Source organism: Scyliorhinus canicula, chromosome 7 (assembly GCF_902713615.1).
Source record: "Scyliorhinus canicula chromosome 7, sScyCan1.1, whole genome shotgun sequence".
In the NCBI taxonomy this organism is placed as follows: Eukaryota; Metazoa; Chordata; class Chondrichthyes; order Carcharhiniformes; family Scyliorhinidae; genus Scyliorhinus; species Scyliorhinus canicula.
Genome location: NC_052152.1, coordinates 1,348,107 through 1,365,536, shown reverse-complemented (window position 1 = coordinate 1,365,536; position 17,430 = coordinate 1,348,107). Strand labels below are relative to the sequence as shown.

Here is a 17,430-nt window from a genome sequence, read left to right as displayed (position 1 = left end):
TCTTAACTTCGCTGTCAGTCTCCCATGTGGGACCTGTTGCTCGTTCTGGGTGAGTGTGCTTTACACTCAGTTTGGCTCTGTTTCGTTCCTTAGCTCTAGAGTCGCCAGGTATCGTTAAGATACCGCCACAAGTTTCAAGTTCAAGTTCAAACCAATAACTCCATACACCAGTTAGTAAGTTCAAACAAGACACGTTTATTATAATACAGTTATCTACTAATTATGCATATAAAACTACAAGACTAGGCTAATCCTACCACTAACAGGCCAATACTTATCTGGATAAGGGAACTGCCGGATCAGGGATCAATGGCCTCTTGCTCTGCACTGGGATCGCAGGTTTCCAGTAGTTGTGGACTAAAGGGGTCAGGAGTGTCTACTCTCGTAGCGTGCGTTGTGTGACACTTACTTGATGGCGGCTGCTGGCTAGACCTCTCCTCTCCGTGGTCAAGCTCGAGAGCTGCTACAAAGGTGTTCTTGTTGGGAGGGCCGGCTGAGAGAGAGAGCTGAGGTCGGGGTCTCTGTCTCCCAGGGTCTCGCGCCCACCTGGGCGAACCCTCTATACACTCGCAATCCATTGGGTCTCTTCCCAATCAATTGATTTGAATTTCCCCAATAACGGGGCTGTTCCTCGATCACTGGGCGGTTCTTGGGGCTTATTGTTTTGGACTTCTCTTGGCGCCGAGAAGTCTGGCCTTCTATTCAATGTAGCGATTTGAGTTAACTTGTTTCCATTGTACCTGGAAATCACTGGGTCTCGCCTCATTAGTATGCTAACTTGTTTTCTTTTACAGTGCTGTCTGGTTTCTGCAGCAGTCAGAATACACAAGCGCTTTTGCAAGCTGCTTGCTTTTTCAACATGTCCATCTTCCCTGCATTCTTTGTAATCTTCCATTTTGTGTTGGGCAGTGGCCACCCCAGGTGGCTACAGACCTTATCAAAAGCCTTGCTGAAGTACAAGTGAATACGTCAAATGCATTTCCCTCATCTACACGCGTGGTCACCTCTCCAAAAAACTCAATCAAGTTGGTCAGACATAACCTCCCCTTAACCAAACCCATGCTGCCTGTTCCTGATTAATACCGGCCTCTCCAAATGCAGATTAATTCTGTCTCTCAGAATTGTTTCCAATAGTTTCCCCCCCACTGAGGTTAAGACTGTCTGGCCCATAGTTTCCTGGTTTATCCCTTCCTCCCCTCTTGAATAATGGAACCACATTGGCGATCCTCCAGCCCTCCACCACCTCTCCTGTGGCCAGAGAGAATATGTAAATTATTGCCAGCCCCCCCGAGTATTTCCTCTCTTGTCTCACCCAACAGCCTGGGATACATTCCATCTGGCCCTGGAGGTGTGTCTACTTTTAAGGCTACCAGACCACTCAGAACCTCCTCTCTGTCTGCGTTAATCACTTTAATTTGATTCCAATCCTCTCCCTGATTTCTGTATTGGTGTAAAGTCGGTGTGAGTCCTTTGTTTGAATTTCTGCAACCTGACAGGTTCCAAGCCAGTGATTTCTGATCTTGTGTTAATCATGTGATTAATCTATTGATGCTGCTCCGCTCCAACCATTTAAAACAAAAAGTTATTTTCTTCTGATCCATTTCTTGTTGGCAGTTTCTTTTTGTAAACTGTTGTATATTTAGATTAACAGAACTAAACAAATCGATTTGCAACATGTGGGTTTGATACAAGATCACTGGAGGGTTATTGAATCGGCCTGTGCCGTACAATAGTTGCTGATCAACTCCCCCAAAAGCCCACAAAGCAGTTTATGTGTCACATGACTCGGTTGTTAAAGAGACATTGCATACAACTACAATCACCATCACCCAGGTACACAACATCAAGGATCGAGTAGATCCCTACCTCAGAGGTTGACCTGACCTCAGGCGTAGATCCCAGCCTGTGTCCAGTGATTGGTTAGTCAGGAGTGTGATTTATTGATGAGACTCAATTTGTCTCCATTCAGCTCTTCCCTCAGATTGAGGAGTTGATGGTTCAGCCTCTGCGAGACTCCCGCGAGCGATATGAGGAGTTAAAACAAATCGACGATGCAACCATTGAGGTAAAGCTCATTTGTCACTCCCCTCTCTCACTCCATCCTCACCCCTCACTACCCAAACTCCATCCTTACCCTCCACCCTCACTCCCTCCTCCCACTCTCTCTCAGCAGCCCATCATTGCCTCCTAACTCCATCCCCACCCATCCCCTCACTCCTTTCTCACCCCCTCACTAACACCTCACTCCCTCCTCCAAATCCCCATCACTAGCCCATTACTGCCACCTCGCCGTCACCTCATGCCTCCTCACTCCCTCCTCCCCCTCACTGCATTCTCACTCCATCCTCAACTTCTCCCCTCACTCCCTCACCCCTCACTCCCTCCTCATCCCTCTCCTCTCACTCCATCCTCACCTCCCCTCACTCCCTCCTCACCCCTCACTCCCTCCTCATCCCTCTCCTCTCACTCCATCCTCACCCCTCACTCCCTCCTCAACCCTTCACTCCCTCCTCAACCCCTCACTCCATCATAAACCCCTCACTCCCTCCTCAACCCTCACTCCATCCTCACACTCTGAACTCACTTCTTTCTCACCTCTCTCACTACCTCACTCTTATATTTACCCTCACTCCCTCCCACCCTCCCCTTCCACCACTCTGCTTTCCCTCCCCCTCCCTCCACCATCACTCCCCTTCTCTTCCCCTCACTCCCACTCCCTCCTCTACACTCTCCCTCCCTGTCTCCCTACCACCAGTGGATAGCACGTTTAGCGATTTGGTCACACCGCAGGTGAAAGTTACTGAGGGAGATAGAAAATGGGTGACCAAAAGACAGAGCAAGAGTAGGAAGGCAGTGCAAATGTCCCCTGCGGTCATCTCCCTGCAAAACAAATATACAGCTTTGGATACTGTTGAGGGAGATGGCTCACCAGGGGAAGGCAGCAGCAGCCAGGTTCATGGCACCGTGGCTGGCTCTGCTGCACAGCAGGGCAGGAAGAAAAATGGCAGGGCTATAGTGATAGGGGACTCGATCGTCAGGGGAATAGACAGACGGTTCTGTGGATGCAATCGAGACTCCAGGATGGTATGTTGCCTCCCTGGTGCAAGGGTCAAGGATGTCTCGGAGCGGCTGCAGGACATTCTGGGGGGGGGAGGGTGAACAGCCAGCTGTCGTGGTGCACATAGGCACCAACTATATAGGTAAAAAACAGGATGAGGTCCTACAAGGGGCTGGTTTAGCACACTGGGCTAAATCGGTGGCTTTTAAAGCAGATCAAGGCAGGCCAGCAGCACGGTTCAATTCCCATACCAGCCTCCCCGAACAGGTGCTGGAATGTGGCGACTAGGGGCTTTTCACAGTAACTTCATTGAAGCCTACTCATGACAAAAAGCATTTTTTTTTTCAAACTGAATTCAGGGAGTTAGGAGTTAAACTAAAAAGTAGGACCTCAAAGGTAGTAATCTCAGGATTGCTACCAGTGCCACGAGCTAGTCAGAGTAGGAATGTCAGGATAGATAGGATGAATGCATGGCGCGAGAGATGGAGCAAGAGAGAGGGATTCAAATTCCTGGGGCATTAGAACCGGTTCTGGGGGAGGTGGGACCAGTACAAACCAGACGGTCTGCACCTGGGCAGTACTGGAACCGATGTCCTGGGGGGGGGTTGCTAGAGCTGTTGGGGAGGGTTTAAACTAATGTGGCAGGGGGATGGGAACCGATGCAGGAAGTTGAAAGGTAGTAAAACAGGGACAGAAACAAAAGGCAGTAAGGGGGAAAGTGTAAGGCAGAGAAGCCATAGTCAAAAATCAAAAAGGGCGACAGTACAAGGCACAGTGACTGAGGGGAGCTCAGTGAATAGGCCCAGTAATAACAAAAGGAATAAAACTGGAAATAAAAACATTAATGGAAAGCGACGCGGCAGGTTGTTACATGAAGATATGGGTTCAACGACAAGGAAAATTAGGGGAAAATTAGGAGAAAAGTTAAGAGGAAATATAACTTAGGAGAGGTTACTGAGCGAGGTGTTAAGATTCAAAATAGGTATAAAAGCCAACATAAGTGTACTTTACCTGAATGCTCGTAGTATTCGGAATAAGGTAAATGAGTTGATGGCGCAAATCATCGTGAATGACTATGATTTAGTGGCCATTACTGAAACATGGTTAAAGGATGGTCACGACTGGGAGTTAAATATCCGAGGGTATCAAACTATTCGGAAGGACAGAGTGGATGGTAAGGGAGGTGGTGTTGCTCTGTTATTTAAGGATGACATCCGGGCAATAGTAAGGGATGACATCGGTGCTATGGAGGATAAGGTTGAACCTATTTGGGTGGAAATCAGGAATAGGAAGGCGAAAAAGTCACTGATAGGAGTAGTCTATAGGCCACCAAATAGTAACATTATGGTGGGGCAGGCAATAAACAAAGAAATAACTGATGCATGTAGAAATGGTACAGCAGTTATCATGGAGGATTTTAATCTACATGTCGATTGGTTTAACCAGGTCAGTCAAGGCAGCCTTGAGGAGGAGTTTATAGAATGTATCCGCGATAGTTTCCTAGAACAGTATGTAATAGAACCTACGAGGGAACAAGCGGTCCTAGATCTTGTCCTGTGTAATGAGACAGGATTGATTCATGATCTCATAGTCAGGGATCCTCTCGGAAAGAGCGATCACAATATGGTGGAATTTAAAATACAGATGGAGGGTGAGAAGGTACAATCAAACACTAGTGTTTTGTGCTGAAGCAAAGGAGATTACAATGGGATGAGAGAAGAATGAGCTAAGGTAGACTGAGAGCAAAGACTTTATGGTGGAACAGTTGAGGAACAGTGGAGAACCTTCCAAGCGATTTTTCACAGTGCTCAGCAAAGGTTTATACCAACAAAAAGGAAGGACGGTAGAAAGAGGGAAAATCGACCGTGGATATCTAAGGAAATAAGGGAGAGTATCAAATTGAAGGAAAAGCATACAAAGTGGCAAAGATTGGTGGGAGACTAGAGGACTGGGAAATATTTAGGGGGCAACAGAAAGCTACTAAAAAGGCTATAAAGAAGAGTAAGATAGATTATGAGAGTAAACTTGCTCAGAATATAAAAACGGATAGTAAAAGTTTCCACAAATATATAAAACAAAAAATAGTGGCTAAGGTAAATATTGGTCCTTTAGAGGATGAGAAGGGAGTTTTAATAATGGGAAATGAGGAAATGGCTGAGGAACTGAACAGGTTTTTTGGGTCGGTCTTCACAGTGGAAGACACAACTAACATGCCAGCGACTGATAGAAATGAGGCTATGACAGGTGAGGACCTTGAGATGATTGTTATCACTAAGGAGGTAGTGATGGGCAAGCTAATGGGGCTAAATAAGAACATAAGAACTAGGAGCAGGAGTAGGCCATCTGGCCCCTCGAGCCTGCTCCGCCATTCAATGAGATCATGGCTGATCTTTTGTGGACTCAGCTCCACTTTCTGGCCCGAACACCATAACCCTTAATCCCTTTATTCTTCAAAAACTATCTATCTTTACCTTAAAAACATTTAATGAAGGAGCCTCAACTGCTTCACTGGGCAAGGAATTCCATAGATTCACAACCCTTTGGGTGAAGAAGTTCCTCCTAAACTCAGTCCTAAATCTACTTCCCCTTATTTTGAGCCTATTCACAATATAATCTCACAGTCTAAAATCCAGACCCCCACTCACCTTTTCCTATCTATTCCCTTCATAATTTTAAATGTTTCTATAAGATCCCCCCTCATCCGTCTAAATTCCAACGAGTACAGTCCCAGTCAACTCAACCTCTCCTCGTAATCCAACCCCTTAAACTCTGGGATTAACCTAGTGAATCTCCTCTGCACACCCTCCAGCGCCAGTACGTCCTTTCTCAAGTAAGGAGACCACAACTGAACACAATTCTCCAGGTGTGGCCGCACTAACACCTTATACAATTGCAACATAACCTCCCTAGTCTTAAACTCCATCCCTCTAGCAATGAAGGACAAAATCCCATTTGCCTTCTTAATCACCTGTTGCACCTGTAAACCAACTTTTTGCGGCTCATGCATGAGATGTCTCTCTGCACAGCAGCATGTTTTAATATTTTATCATTTAAATAATAATCCCTTTTGCTGTTATTCCTACCAAAATGGATAACCTCACATTTGTCAACATTGTATTCCATCTGCCAGACCCTAGCCCATTCACTTAACCTATCCAAATCCCTCTGCAGACTTCCAGTATCCTCTGCACTTTTTGCAGATCTTATAGAAACATATAAAATGATGAAGGGAATAGATAGGATAGATGCGGGCAGGTTGTTTCCATTGGCGGGTGAAAGCAGAACTAGGGGGCATAGCCTCAAAATAAGGGGAAGTAGATTTAAGACTGAGTTTAGGAAGAACTTCTTCACCCAAAGGGTTGTGAATCTATGGAATTCCTTGCCCAGTGAAGCAGTTGAGGCTCCTTCATTAAATGTTTTTAAGGTAAAGATAGATAGTTTTTTGAAGAATAAAGGGATTAAGGGTTATGGTGTTCGGGCCGGATAGTGGAGCTGAGTCCACAAAGGATCAGCCATGATCTCATTGAATGGCGGAGCAGGCTCGAGGGGCCAGATGGCCTACTCCTGCTCATAGTTCTTATGTTCACCCCTAATTTCCCTCCCCCTCCCCTCTCCCTCCACTGCCTTCTCTCCCTCTCCTCCCTAACCTCCTCCCTCACTCTCCCACCTCTTACTCCGCCTCACTCCCACACACCACCCTCTTCTCCATCTTCTCCCTCCTCTTCCCCCCTCTCTCCATCCCTGTTCCCCTACCACTCTCTCACTCCCCCCTCTGCCACTCCTTCCCATCCCCAATCCCTCCTCCATCTTATCCTCCTATCCCCATCTCATCTCCCTCTTACTCCATCCGGACCTTCCCTCCCTCCATCCTCCCTCCTCACTCTCCATCATCCCACTCCCACCTCCTCTCCCGTCTGGGCAGTCCTATCCCTCGCTCCATCCCTGCAAAATATCCCCTTACCACACTCACCCTACCCCTGCCCCTTCTCCCTCCCCATCCTCCTTCCCCTCCCTGCTCCCTCAATTCACTCATTGCCTGCCTTCACCATCCCTCCCACTCTCCCTCTGCACCACTCCATCCCTCCCTCTCCACCCTCTACCCACCCCCACTCTATCCCTTCCCTCCTCTCTCCCTCCCTTAACTCCTTCCCTCTCCAACCTCTCACTCGCCCGCTCTCTCCGCACCGAGCTCCCCCATCAATCCCCCTCCCCGACAACCCCCTTAATCCCTCAACTCACCATTCACAGCATCCCTGCTAACCCCACCTCCTCCTCTGTCCTCTATCCCTCCCTCCTCTCCCTCCACACCCTAGCCCCTGCTCATTCCCTCACGTCCATCCCTCCCCTCATCTCCCTCCCTGCCCCTCCCTCAGTCCTCCCTGCTCAACTTTTCTCTCCCTCCTGTCATTCCTCTGCTCCCTATCTGTCCCTCCTCTTTCTCCTCACCCTCCTCCCTTCACTTTTCCCACCTCCTTCACCCCCTCATTCCCCCTCCTGCTTCTCCCTCCCTGCCCCTCTCCCACCCACCTTCCCTCTTCCTCCTCCCCCTACCGCAGCTCCCCCTCCCTACCCCCGCCCTACTATCCTCTCACTTCCCCACCCTGTACTCCCCTCCCTCCTCTCCCCTCCCCCTCCCTCCTCTCCCCTCCCTCCTCTCCCCTAGCCTCCTCTCCGCTCCCTCCTCTCCGCTCCCCACTCCCTCCTCTCCCCTCCCCTCCCTCCTCTCCCCCCTCCTCTCCGATTCCCCCCTCCCCCCTCTTCCTGACCCTCCTCTCCCCTCCCTCCTCTCCCTGACCCTCCTCTCCCCTCCCTCCTCTCCCTGACCCTCCTCTCCCCTAGCCTCCTATCCCTGACTATCCTCTCCTTTCTCTGCTGCCCCTCCCTCCACCCCTTCCCTCCCCACCTCTCCATCCCCTCCCTTCCCCCTCCTTCTCCATTACCCCTTCCCTCACCCACTCTTCTTCCCTCAACCTCTCTCCCACCTTCACTCATTGTTACCCTTGCCCACCCACTACCCCCTCCCCTTTTGTTTCCTCCCTTCTCTCCATAGCCGTCCAATCCCTCACCCTCCTTCCTCCCCTCAACAACCCTCCTCTTCCTCACCCATCCTCTGCTCCCTGTCCACTTCCCTCACTCCCCCTCAATCTCTACTCTCCCTTGCTCTCCCTCTCCCCCTCGCTCTGCCCCCCGCCCAACCTCTCCCCCTCCCAACCCATCACTCTTTTGCCTCCATCCTGGTCTCTTCAATTTGCCGATGTCTTCTTGTTGCACTTTCACCTGATTCGTTGTTTTAAATTGTCAGATGGTCAGTCAGCCAATGACAGGCTTCCTCAGGTCAGTTACAGTTACAGTTGCTCCACACAAGTGCCAGGCAATGACCATCTCCTACAGGACAGCAACACGGTTCGATTCCCGTACCAGCCTCCCCGAACAGGCGCCAGAATGTGGCGACTAGGGGCTTTTCACAGTAACTTCATTTGAAGCCTACTCGTGACAATAAGTGATTTTCATTTCATTCATTCAACCATCGCCCCTCGACACTCAGTGGGGGATTCAGTGATGGTAATGCCATTATCAACATCCTGGGGGAGTTACCATTGATCAGACACTGAACTGGACCAGCCACATTAATACTGTGGCTACCAGGGTAGGTCAGAGGCTGGGAATCCTGCGGAGAGTAACTCACATCCTGACCCCCCCAAAGCCTGTCCACCATCTACAAGGCACAAGTCAAGATGGGGCAAAGGAGCTGGTTTAGCACAGGGCTAAATAGCTGGCTTTGAAAGCAGACCAAGTCAGGAGTGCGATGGAATACTCTCCACTTGCCTGGATGAGCGCAGCTCCAACAACACTCAAGAAGCTCCACACCATCCAGGACAAAGCTGCTGCTTGATTGCTCCCCCTTCCACAAACACGTGTCCCAGAGTCACAACACAAGTGAATTAACCAATAATTCTTATAAAAGTACCCAAAGTCTTTGGCCCTTGGCTGCCCAATAATTACAGTCACCAGGTTTGTAAACGTAAACACAATTACTGTTTATTTATCGCAAGGACTGTAATGAAATAAGCAGCCGCCACACTCCGGCAGCTGTTCAGGTACACAGAGGGAGAATTCAGAATGTCCAATTCATCTAACAGCACGTCTTTCAGGACTTGTGGGAGGAAACCGGAGCACCCGGAGGAAACCCACGCAGACGTTGGGTTAACGTGCAGACTCTGCAGTCACCCAAGCCGTGATTTGAACCTGGGTCGCTGGTGCTGTGAAGCAACAGTGCTAACCACTGTGCTACCTATTTCAGATGATAGTCTTTAACACACTTTTCTTCACAGCACGCCTGCACATTAAAGTCTTGGTTTTCAGCCTGTAATGAATTCTCTGTAAATTCATTCATTCAGGTTCTCTGTAGTTTGAAGAATGCTGTACTGACAGCCTTTCTGCAGAGAGACAGCAACTTCTGGTCTTTGTTTGCAGCCTATAAATTCAGAAAAGCAGCATTCACAGCAGCCATTCTGAGGGGAAAGAGAGCAGCTTTGTGACTCTGTGCTGCCAGAGTCAAATCTGAAACTCCCTGGGACACTGATTATCATTCCTCTGAGATACGATCCAATCAGCACCGGTTACTGGGCAGAGTACGGCCTTTCGGCTAATTCACTGACCACCGGCCAATCAATCAAACTGCGACCCAGCCCATCTCTCTCTCTGGTGCGGACAAGTCTGAAGCTCCTGTTCAAACCAGCAGAGACCAGCAGGTTGTTCTCTCCTGTAACTGCTGAACTCCACATTCTCTCTGCTGCTTGCCTTAAAGACACATGTCCATTAATCATCCATGGATCAAAAATAATTATAGTAAAAAAGGGGAAATAAGGGAATAAACAGGAAGAACCCTGACACCCTCCACCACCAACAAACAGTGGCAGTCGTGTGTATCACTGCACCGTGTGTATCGCTGCACCGTGTGTATCACTGCGCCGTGTGTATCACTGCGCCGTGTGTATCACTGCGCCGTGTGTATCACTGCGCCGTGTGTATCACTGCGCCGTGTGTATCACTGCGCCGTGTGTATCACTGCGTCGTGTGTATCACTGCGCCGTGTGTATCACTGCGCCGTGTGTATCACTGCGCCGTGTGTATCACTGCGCCGTGTGTATCACTGCACCGTGTGTATCATTGCACCGTGTGTATCGCTGCACTGTGTGTATCGCTGCACCGTGTGTATCATTGCACCGTGTGTATCGCTGCACCGTGTGTATCGCTGCACCGTGTGTATCATTGCACCGTGTGTATCATTGCACCGTGTGTATCGCTGCACCGTGTGTACCATCTACAAGATGTACTGCAGCAACTCGCCAAGGTTCCGGAGACAGCACCTTCCAAACCCACGTCCACGACCATCTAGAAGGACAAGAGCAGCAGATACCTGGGAACCCCACCACCTGGAGGTTCCCCTCCAAGTCACTCACCACCCTGACTGGGAAATATATCGGCCGTTCCTTCACTGTCACTGGGGCAACATCCTGGAACTCCCTCCCTAACAGCACAGTGGGTGTACCTACATCTCAGGGACTACAGCGGTTCAAGAAGGCAACTTACCACCACCTTCTGAAGGACAACTAGGGATGGGCAATAAATACTGACCTAACCAGCGACACCCACATCCCATAATTGAGTTGTTTTTTTAATGCAGCCTGATTTAACATCCCTGAATGTTTTCATATTTAGATTCCCCAAAAAAAGCACGAGCCGCTACCCATAAGCAGCAAAAAGAAGTGAAAGTCACACGGTGACGGTTTGAGGTGAGCAACTCACTGGGACTCTGATGACCAATGTCTGTGGGGAATGTTCCCATTCATTCCAGCCCAGGGTCAGTGGTCAGAGGGTGAGAGTGGAACAGGAAATAGTGGGGTGCCTGTTACTGGGGCAGTTTGTCCTGGGGGGTGGGGGGTGGGGGCTGTCTGTTTGTCGCGGGACATGTTGGTCTGACTCACAGGGTGGGTCTGTCTGTTTCGTTGGGATGACTGTCAGCATCTGGGGGGGGGGGGGGGGTTGGTCTGTCCCTGGGGAGGAGTCTCTGTCTGGGGGGAGGGTCTGTCTCGGGAGTGTTGGTCATTGGGTGTCTGTCCGGGTGGGGCGGGGGGTGTCTGTCTGGGTGGGGCATGGGGTGTCTGACTGGGTGGGGCAGGGGGTGTCTGACTGGGTGGGGCAGGGGGTGTCTGACTGGGTGGGGCGGGGGGTGTCTGACTGGGTGGGGCAGGGGGGGTCTGTCCGGGTGGGGCGGGGGGTGTCTGGGTGGGGTGGGGGTGTCTGACTGGATGGGGCGGGGGGTGTCTGGGTGGGGCGGGGGGTGTCTGACTGGGTGGGGCAGGGGGGTCTGTCTGGGTGGGGGTGTCTGGGTGGGGCAGGGGGGGTCTGTCTGGGTGGGGCGGGGGGTGTCTGTCTCGGTGGGGTGGGGGTGTCTGGGTGGGGCTGGGGTCTGGGTGGGGCGGGGGTGTCTGTCTGGGTGGGGCGGGGGTGTCGTCTGTCTGGGTGGGGCGGGGGTGTCTGGATGGGGCGGGGGGTGTCTGTCTGGGTGGGGCAGGGGGTCTGTCTGGGTGGGGGTGGGGGGGTGTCTGGGTGGGGCGGGGGGTGTCTGACTGGGTGGGGCAGGGGGTCTGTCTGGGTGGGGCAGGGGGTCTGGGTGGGGCGGGGGTGTCGTCTGTCTGGGTGGGGGGGGTGTCTGGGTGGGGCGGGGGGTGTCTGGGTGGGGCGGGGGGTGTCTGTCTGGGTGGGGCGGGGGTGTCGTCTGTCTGGGTGGGGGGGTGTCTGTCTGGGTGGGGCGGGGGGTGTCTGTCTGGGTGGGGTGGGGGTGTCTGACTGGGTGGGGCAGGGGGTGTCAGTCTGGGTGGGGCGGGGGGTGTCTGTCTGGGTGGCGCAGGGGGTGTCTGACTGGGTGGGGCAGGGGGGTGTCTGTCTGGGTGGGGCGGGGGGGTGTCTGTCTCGGGGGTGGGGCGGGTGTCTGTCTTGGGGGTGGGGCGGGGGGTGTCTGTCTGGGTGGGGCGGGGGGTGTCTGTCTTGGGGGTGGGGGGGTGTCTGTCTCGGGGGTGGGGGGGGGTCTGTCTCGGGGGTGGGGGGGGGTGTCTGTCTCGGGGGTGGGGGGGGTGTCTGTCTCGGGGGTGGGGGGGGTGTCTGCCTCGGGGGTGGGGGGTGTCGCTGCCTCGGGGTGGGGGGGTGTCTGTCTCGGGGGTGGGGGGTGTCTGTCTCGGGGGTGGGGGGGGTGTCTGTCTCGGGGGGGGGGGGGGGTGTCTGTCTCGGGGGTGGGGGGGGTGTCTGGTCTCGGGGGTGGGGGGGTGTCTGTATCGGGTGGTGGGGGGGTGTCTGTCTCGGGGGTGGGGGGGGGGTGTCTGTCTCGGGGGTGGGGGGGTGTCTGTCTCGGGGGTGGGGGGGTGTCTTCTCGGGGGTGGGGGGGTGTCTGTCTCGGGGGGTGGGGGTGTCTGTCTCGGGGGTGGGGGGGTGTCTGTCTCGGGGGTGGGGGGGTGTCTGTCTCGGGGGTGGGGGGGTGTCTGTCTCGGGGGTGGGGGGGTGTCTGTCTCGGGGGTGGGGGGGTGTCTGTCTCGGGGGTGGGGGGGTGTCTGTCTCGGGGGGGGGGGGGGGGTGTCTGTCTCGGGGGTGGGGGGGTGTCTGTCTCGGGGGTGGGGGGGTGTCTGTCTCGGGGGTGGGGGGGGTGTCTGTCTCGGGGGTGGGGGGGGTGTCTGTCTCGGGGGTGGGGGGGTGTCTGTCTCGGGGGTGGGGGGGTGTCTGTCTCGGGGGTGGGGGGGTGTCTGTCTCGGGGGTGGGGGGGTGTCTGTCTCGGGGGTGGGGGGGTGTCTGTCTCGGGGGTGGGGGGGGTGTCTGTCTCGGGGGTGGGGGGGGTGTCTGTCTCGGGGGTGGGGGGGTGTCTGTCTCGGGGGTGGGGGGGGTGTCTGTCTCGGGGGTGGGGGGGTGTCTGTCTCGGGGGTGGGGGGGGTGTCTGTCTCGGGGGTGTTGGTCATTGGGTGTCTGGTGCTCCCTATTGATGTTTTATGGGATTCCCTGTCCCTGGAAATAGTTGAAGGGGTTGTACCTGTTGTTGTCTCTATAAGTGAAGGACATCCTGTGCATTCACAGAGAATAATCTTTCTTTGGTCAGGAGGATTGGAAGCGGGACTGATCGCTGAGTCACTTTGCTGCCCTGGAGCTATCCCTTCGCCCTTGGTAAGGGAGTGGGACATTTCCCCGGAATGGGACCTGTGGATGTGCAAGGAGTCCGGGAAAGTTCCCTGATGAACTCTCATATCTGCCGATGCTGCTCCCAGTATTTTCTATTTGATATCAATGTTCTGGACTGATTATGTTTGAACCTTTCGTGCTGATGTTTGGTGTGGTGTGAAATTAGGCTGAAGTCCCAGAAACACCGATTGAATGAGCAGAGTCAGCCCGAGAACCTCATTTACAATATTGTTGCTTTCTCACAATTCACATTGAAACACTTACCTTTAATCAGGTTGATTTTCAGATTTGTATTTTTGACTTTGCATTTCTAACCTATATTTGTATTTCTTTAAAAAAAAATCCATTTCATGTTGTAGGATTATTTTTTTAGAATTAGAATTAGAACAGTACAGCACAGAACAGGCCCTTCGGCCCTCGATGTTGTGCCGAGCAATGATCACCCTACTTAAACCCACGTAACCCGTATACCCGTAACCCAACAATCCCCCCATTAACCTTACACTACGGGCAATTTAGCATGGCCAATCCACCTAACCCGCACATCTTTGGACTGTGGGAGGAAACCGGAGCACCCGGAGGAAACCCACGCACACACGGGGAGGACGTGCAGACTCCACACAGACAGTGACCCAGCCGGGAATCGAACCTGGGACCCTGGAGCTGTGAAGCATTGATGCTAACCACCATGCTACCGTGAGGCCCCATTTTATGTCCATTTACTGAGCGCAGAACCTGTTGAAACGAAAATGAAAATCGCTTATTGTCACGAGTAGGCTTCAAATGAAGTTACTGTGAAAAGCCCCTAGTCGCCACATTCCGGCACCTGTTCGGGGAGGCTGGTACAGGAATTGAACCGTGCTGCTGGCCTGCTTTCAAAGCCAGCGATTTAGCCCAGTGAGCTAAACCAGCCCCAGGGCATTTATTGACCTTCACGAAGTGAAGGCCCAGTTTCTGGCCCTTTACTGCACCCAGAACCTGTTTCTGGCTATTTACTTGACTCAGGGTCTGTTTCAGACACTTTCCTGGGCCCAGGGCCTGTTTCAGACACTTTCCTGGTCCCTGGGCCTGACACTTTCCTGGGCCCAGGGCCTGTTTCAGACACTTTTCTGGGCCCTGGGCCTGTTTCAGACACTTTTCTGGGCCCAGGGTCGGTTTCTGGCCCTTTACCGGGCCCTGGGCCTGTTTTCAGTTTGTTACTGATGTTGTAAAGCACCTGGCTATAATACAGACGATGCTGTGAAAATTAGCATTTTACTTTTATAATTTGTTCTTCTTTGCTGTTGATCAAATTCTTTAAAGTTTATTTGATGCTGAAGTGAAGATTTATTCATTGATCTGGTCAGCTGTTTAAATCATTAAATATATTTAGCGTTTCCACATTAGTTTTAATCAGTTGCAATGATTTTTTTCTCTTTTTATTTTGTTTATTTCTTCATAATATAAAATTCCCAAAGTCCAACCTCCCAAACTGTCTTCAGGTGATCCTTAAACTTTCAAAATTCACCCATTGTGGGCAGGACTCAGATTGTGACATCTCGCCCGCCCTAACCAGATCTAACAGGCATAATGGGCATCAGGAATCCCAGGGGTGACATTCCCCGTCAGCAAATTGCCGTGCCTTGCCCCATTCTAGCCGGACGTGGCCGGTGGATTGCACCCTGTGGGTGGGTGAATATTAGTCTAGATCTCAACCAAAAAGCAGAATGACACTTCAAAATGTTTTCAATTCCGCCCTCTGTCTCACTATCGCTCTCTCTCTCTGTCCACCTGTCTCTGTCTACCTTCCCCCTCTCCCTTTTTCTATTGTCCGTCCGTCCATCTTAATCTATCAACATGGCTTTGAATCCCACCAGGGAAGCTGTTGGACTTTGAATTCAATAAAAATTCGGAATTAAAAGTCTAACGATGACCATGAAACCATTGTCGATTGTTGTAAAAACCGATCTGGTTCACTAATGTCCTTTAGAGAAGGAAATCTGCCGTCCTTACCTGGTCTGGCCTACATGTGACTCCAGACCCACAGCAATGTGGTTGACTCTTAAATGGCCTCGTGATGGGCAATAAATGCCGTCCCAGCCAGAGATGCCACATCCCAAGAACAAATTTTTAAAAATCTATCTATCCCTCTTGCTATCTCTCGCTTTCTGACTCTGTCTCGCTCTTTCAGTTTGTCTACCTCTCTCCGTCACCCATTTTGTCTGTCTCTTTCTCACTTGCAATGTCTCTCTGTGAGCCTCTCTCTCTGTCTCTCTCCATAATCCCTCACTCTTTCTGTCTGTCGCTCCCTCCCTCTGCATGTATCTATCTATTGTGATATCATGGTTTTGTTGTAATTCACCAACTGACCACTAGGAGTCTCATTAGCATATAAGTGAATGTTAGTCAGGTGATTGGCTGGAGGGAGCTGGGGAGAGAGGTTGCTTGTGCATGTTCATACTGTTATTCATGTTGTTTTGTATATACTTTACCCACAGTTAATGTCAATAAATCCTTTTTAGCTTTAGCTACAAGTGTTCTTGTAATATAAATCAGGCCATCTGACAAGAACATTATATGGTACCAGATCTAGATGGTATTAAACACAAACTATCAGCCTGCCCCGAGGTCCACGGAGATTTGAAGATTTTGCAGACTGCCAGAATTAACCACATGGAGTCAGGGAAGCTACCAATGAGTCTCCGGTTTCATGGCCATGTGGACACCGGTGTGTGTTCAAACAACAATTTAATCGGTTTCTTACTGCAGTAAATTTAGATCAGATTTACATACGGCAGCGATGCTCCTAACAGTGGCAGGGCCCGAAGCAATTGTTGTGTTTAATACATTTAAATTTGCAAACGATGAAGATAATGAAAGTTTTCACAAAGTAATTTGAAGATTTGATGCACATTGTTGCCCCAGAAAGAGTGAAATTTATGAGCGCTGTGTGTTTCAATCACGTTTACAGAAGACAGGAGTCCATAGATAATTTCATTAGAGGGTGCAGAGGAGGTTTACCACGATGTTGCCTGGTCTGGAAGCTGTTAGATATGCAGAGAGGCTGAATAGACTTGAAGTGCTTTCATTAGAAAGACAGAGGTTGAGACTGGTAAGAGATCTACAAGATTATAAGGGGCATGGATAGAGTGGATGGGCAGGCACTCTTTCCCAGGGTGGAGGGGTCAGTCACCAGGGGGCAGAGGTTTAAGGTCCATGGGGCAAAGTTTAGAGGAGATGTGAGAGGCAGGTACATTAACGGCATTCAAAAGGCATCTTGACAAACACATGGATAGGATGGGGATAGAGGGATACGGGACAAGGAAATGCTGAGGGTTTTGGTAAAGGTTAGTATCATGACCGGTACAGGCTTGGAGGGCCGAATGGCCTGTTCCTCTGCTGCATTGTTCTTTGTTATCAAGAGGCCTAGCCTGATGATCCAGAGACATGGGTTCAAATCCCACATCAACTGGTGGAATTTAAACTGATTGAAATGAATAAATCTGGAATATAAAGCAAATCTCAGTAATGATGACCATGACGCTATCAATTGTTGTAAGAACCCATCTTGTTCACTAACTACTTTCAGGGAAGGAAATCTGCCGTCCTTACCTGGTCTGGTCTATCTGTGACTCCAGACCCACAGCAATGTGATTGACTCTGAAATGACCTGTGAAATTGCCGAGAGAGTCACTCAGTTGTACTGATGTACGATGACCATCACCACATGGGAGCAGTGATATAAAGTCGCTGCTCTGCACCCTCTGATTCACCTCCGAATGGTGAATAAACACTGATGTTGCTTGTGACACTCACTACATCAATGATCAAAAGCCCAATGTCAAGTTTACCCATTTACTCCAATTATTAACAAATGATTCTAGTTTATCTCAATTGCTTTCAGTTCCTGCTTTATTAGAACAATTTCCAAAGTTCCATGCTTTCAAATTGTGAAACGCTTTCTTTATAAAACTTCTTATGCAAATGAAGCAAAATCTTTCCACTTGCTGCTGATGTGAGTGATCATTCAGCCCGGGGTGTCTCAGTCAGCCCGGGGCGTCTCAGTCAGTCAGCCCGGGGCGTCTCAGTCAGCCCGGGGCGTCTCAGTCAGCCCGGGGCGTCTCAGTCAGCCCGGGGCGTCTCAGTCAGTCAGCCCGGGGCGTCTCAGT

At 51.1% G+C, this 17,430-nt stretch overlaps 1 protein-coding gene across 1 annotated transcript in view; it reads left to right on the top strand.

Moving 5' to 3' along the window:
- The window catches only part of LOC119968624 (high affinity cGMP-specific 3',5'-cyclic phosphodiesterase 9A-like), an 82,368-nt gene extending 68,730 nt beyond the window's left edge, over positions 1–13,638 (top strand). Inside the window, exons 10-12 of the mRNA XM_038801245.1 lie at positions 1,940–2,065; positions 10,781–10,854; positions 13,203–13,638. Coding sequence (XP_038657173.1) covers positions 1,940–2,065; positions 10,781–10,831 — 177 coding nt within the window. The 3' untranslated portion in view covers positions 10,832–10,854; positions 13,203–13,638. The remainder of the gene's footprint in view (positions 1–1,939; positions 2,066–10,780; positions 10,855–13,202) is intronic.
- The last annotated feature ends 3,792 nt before the right edge of the window (positions 13,639–17,430 follow it).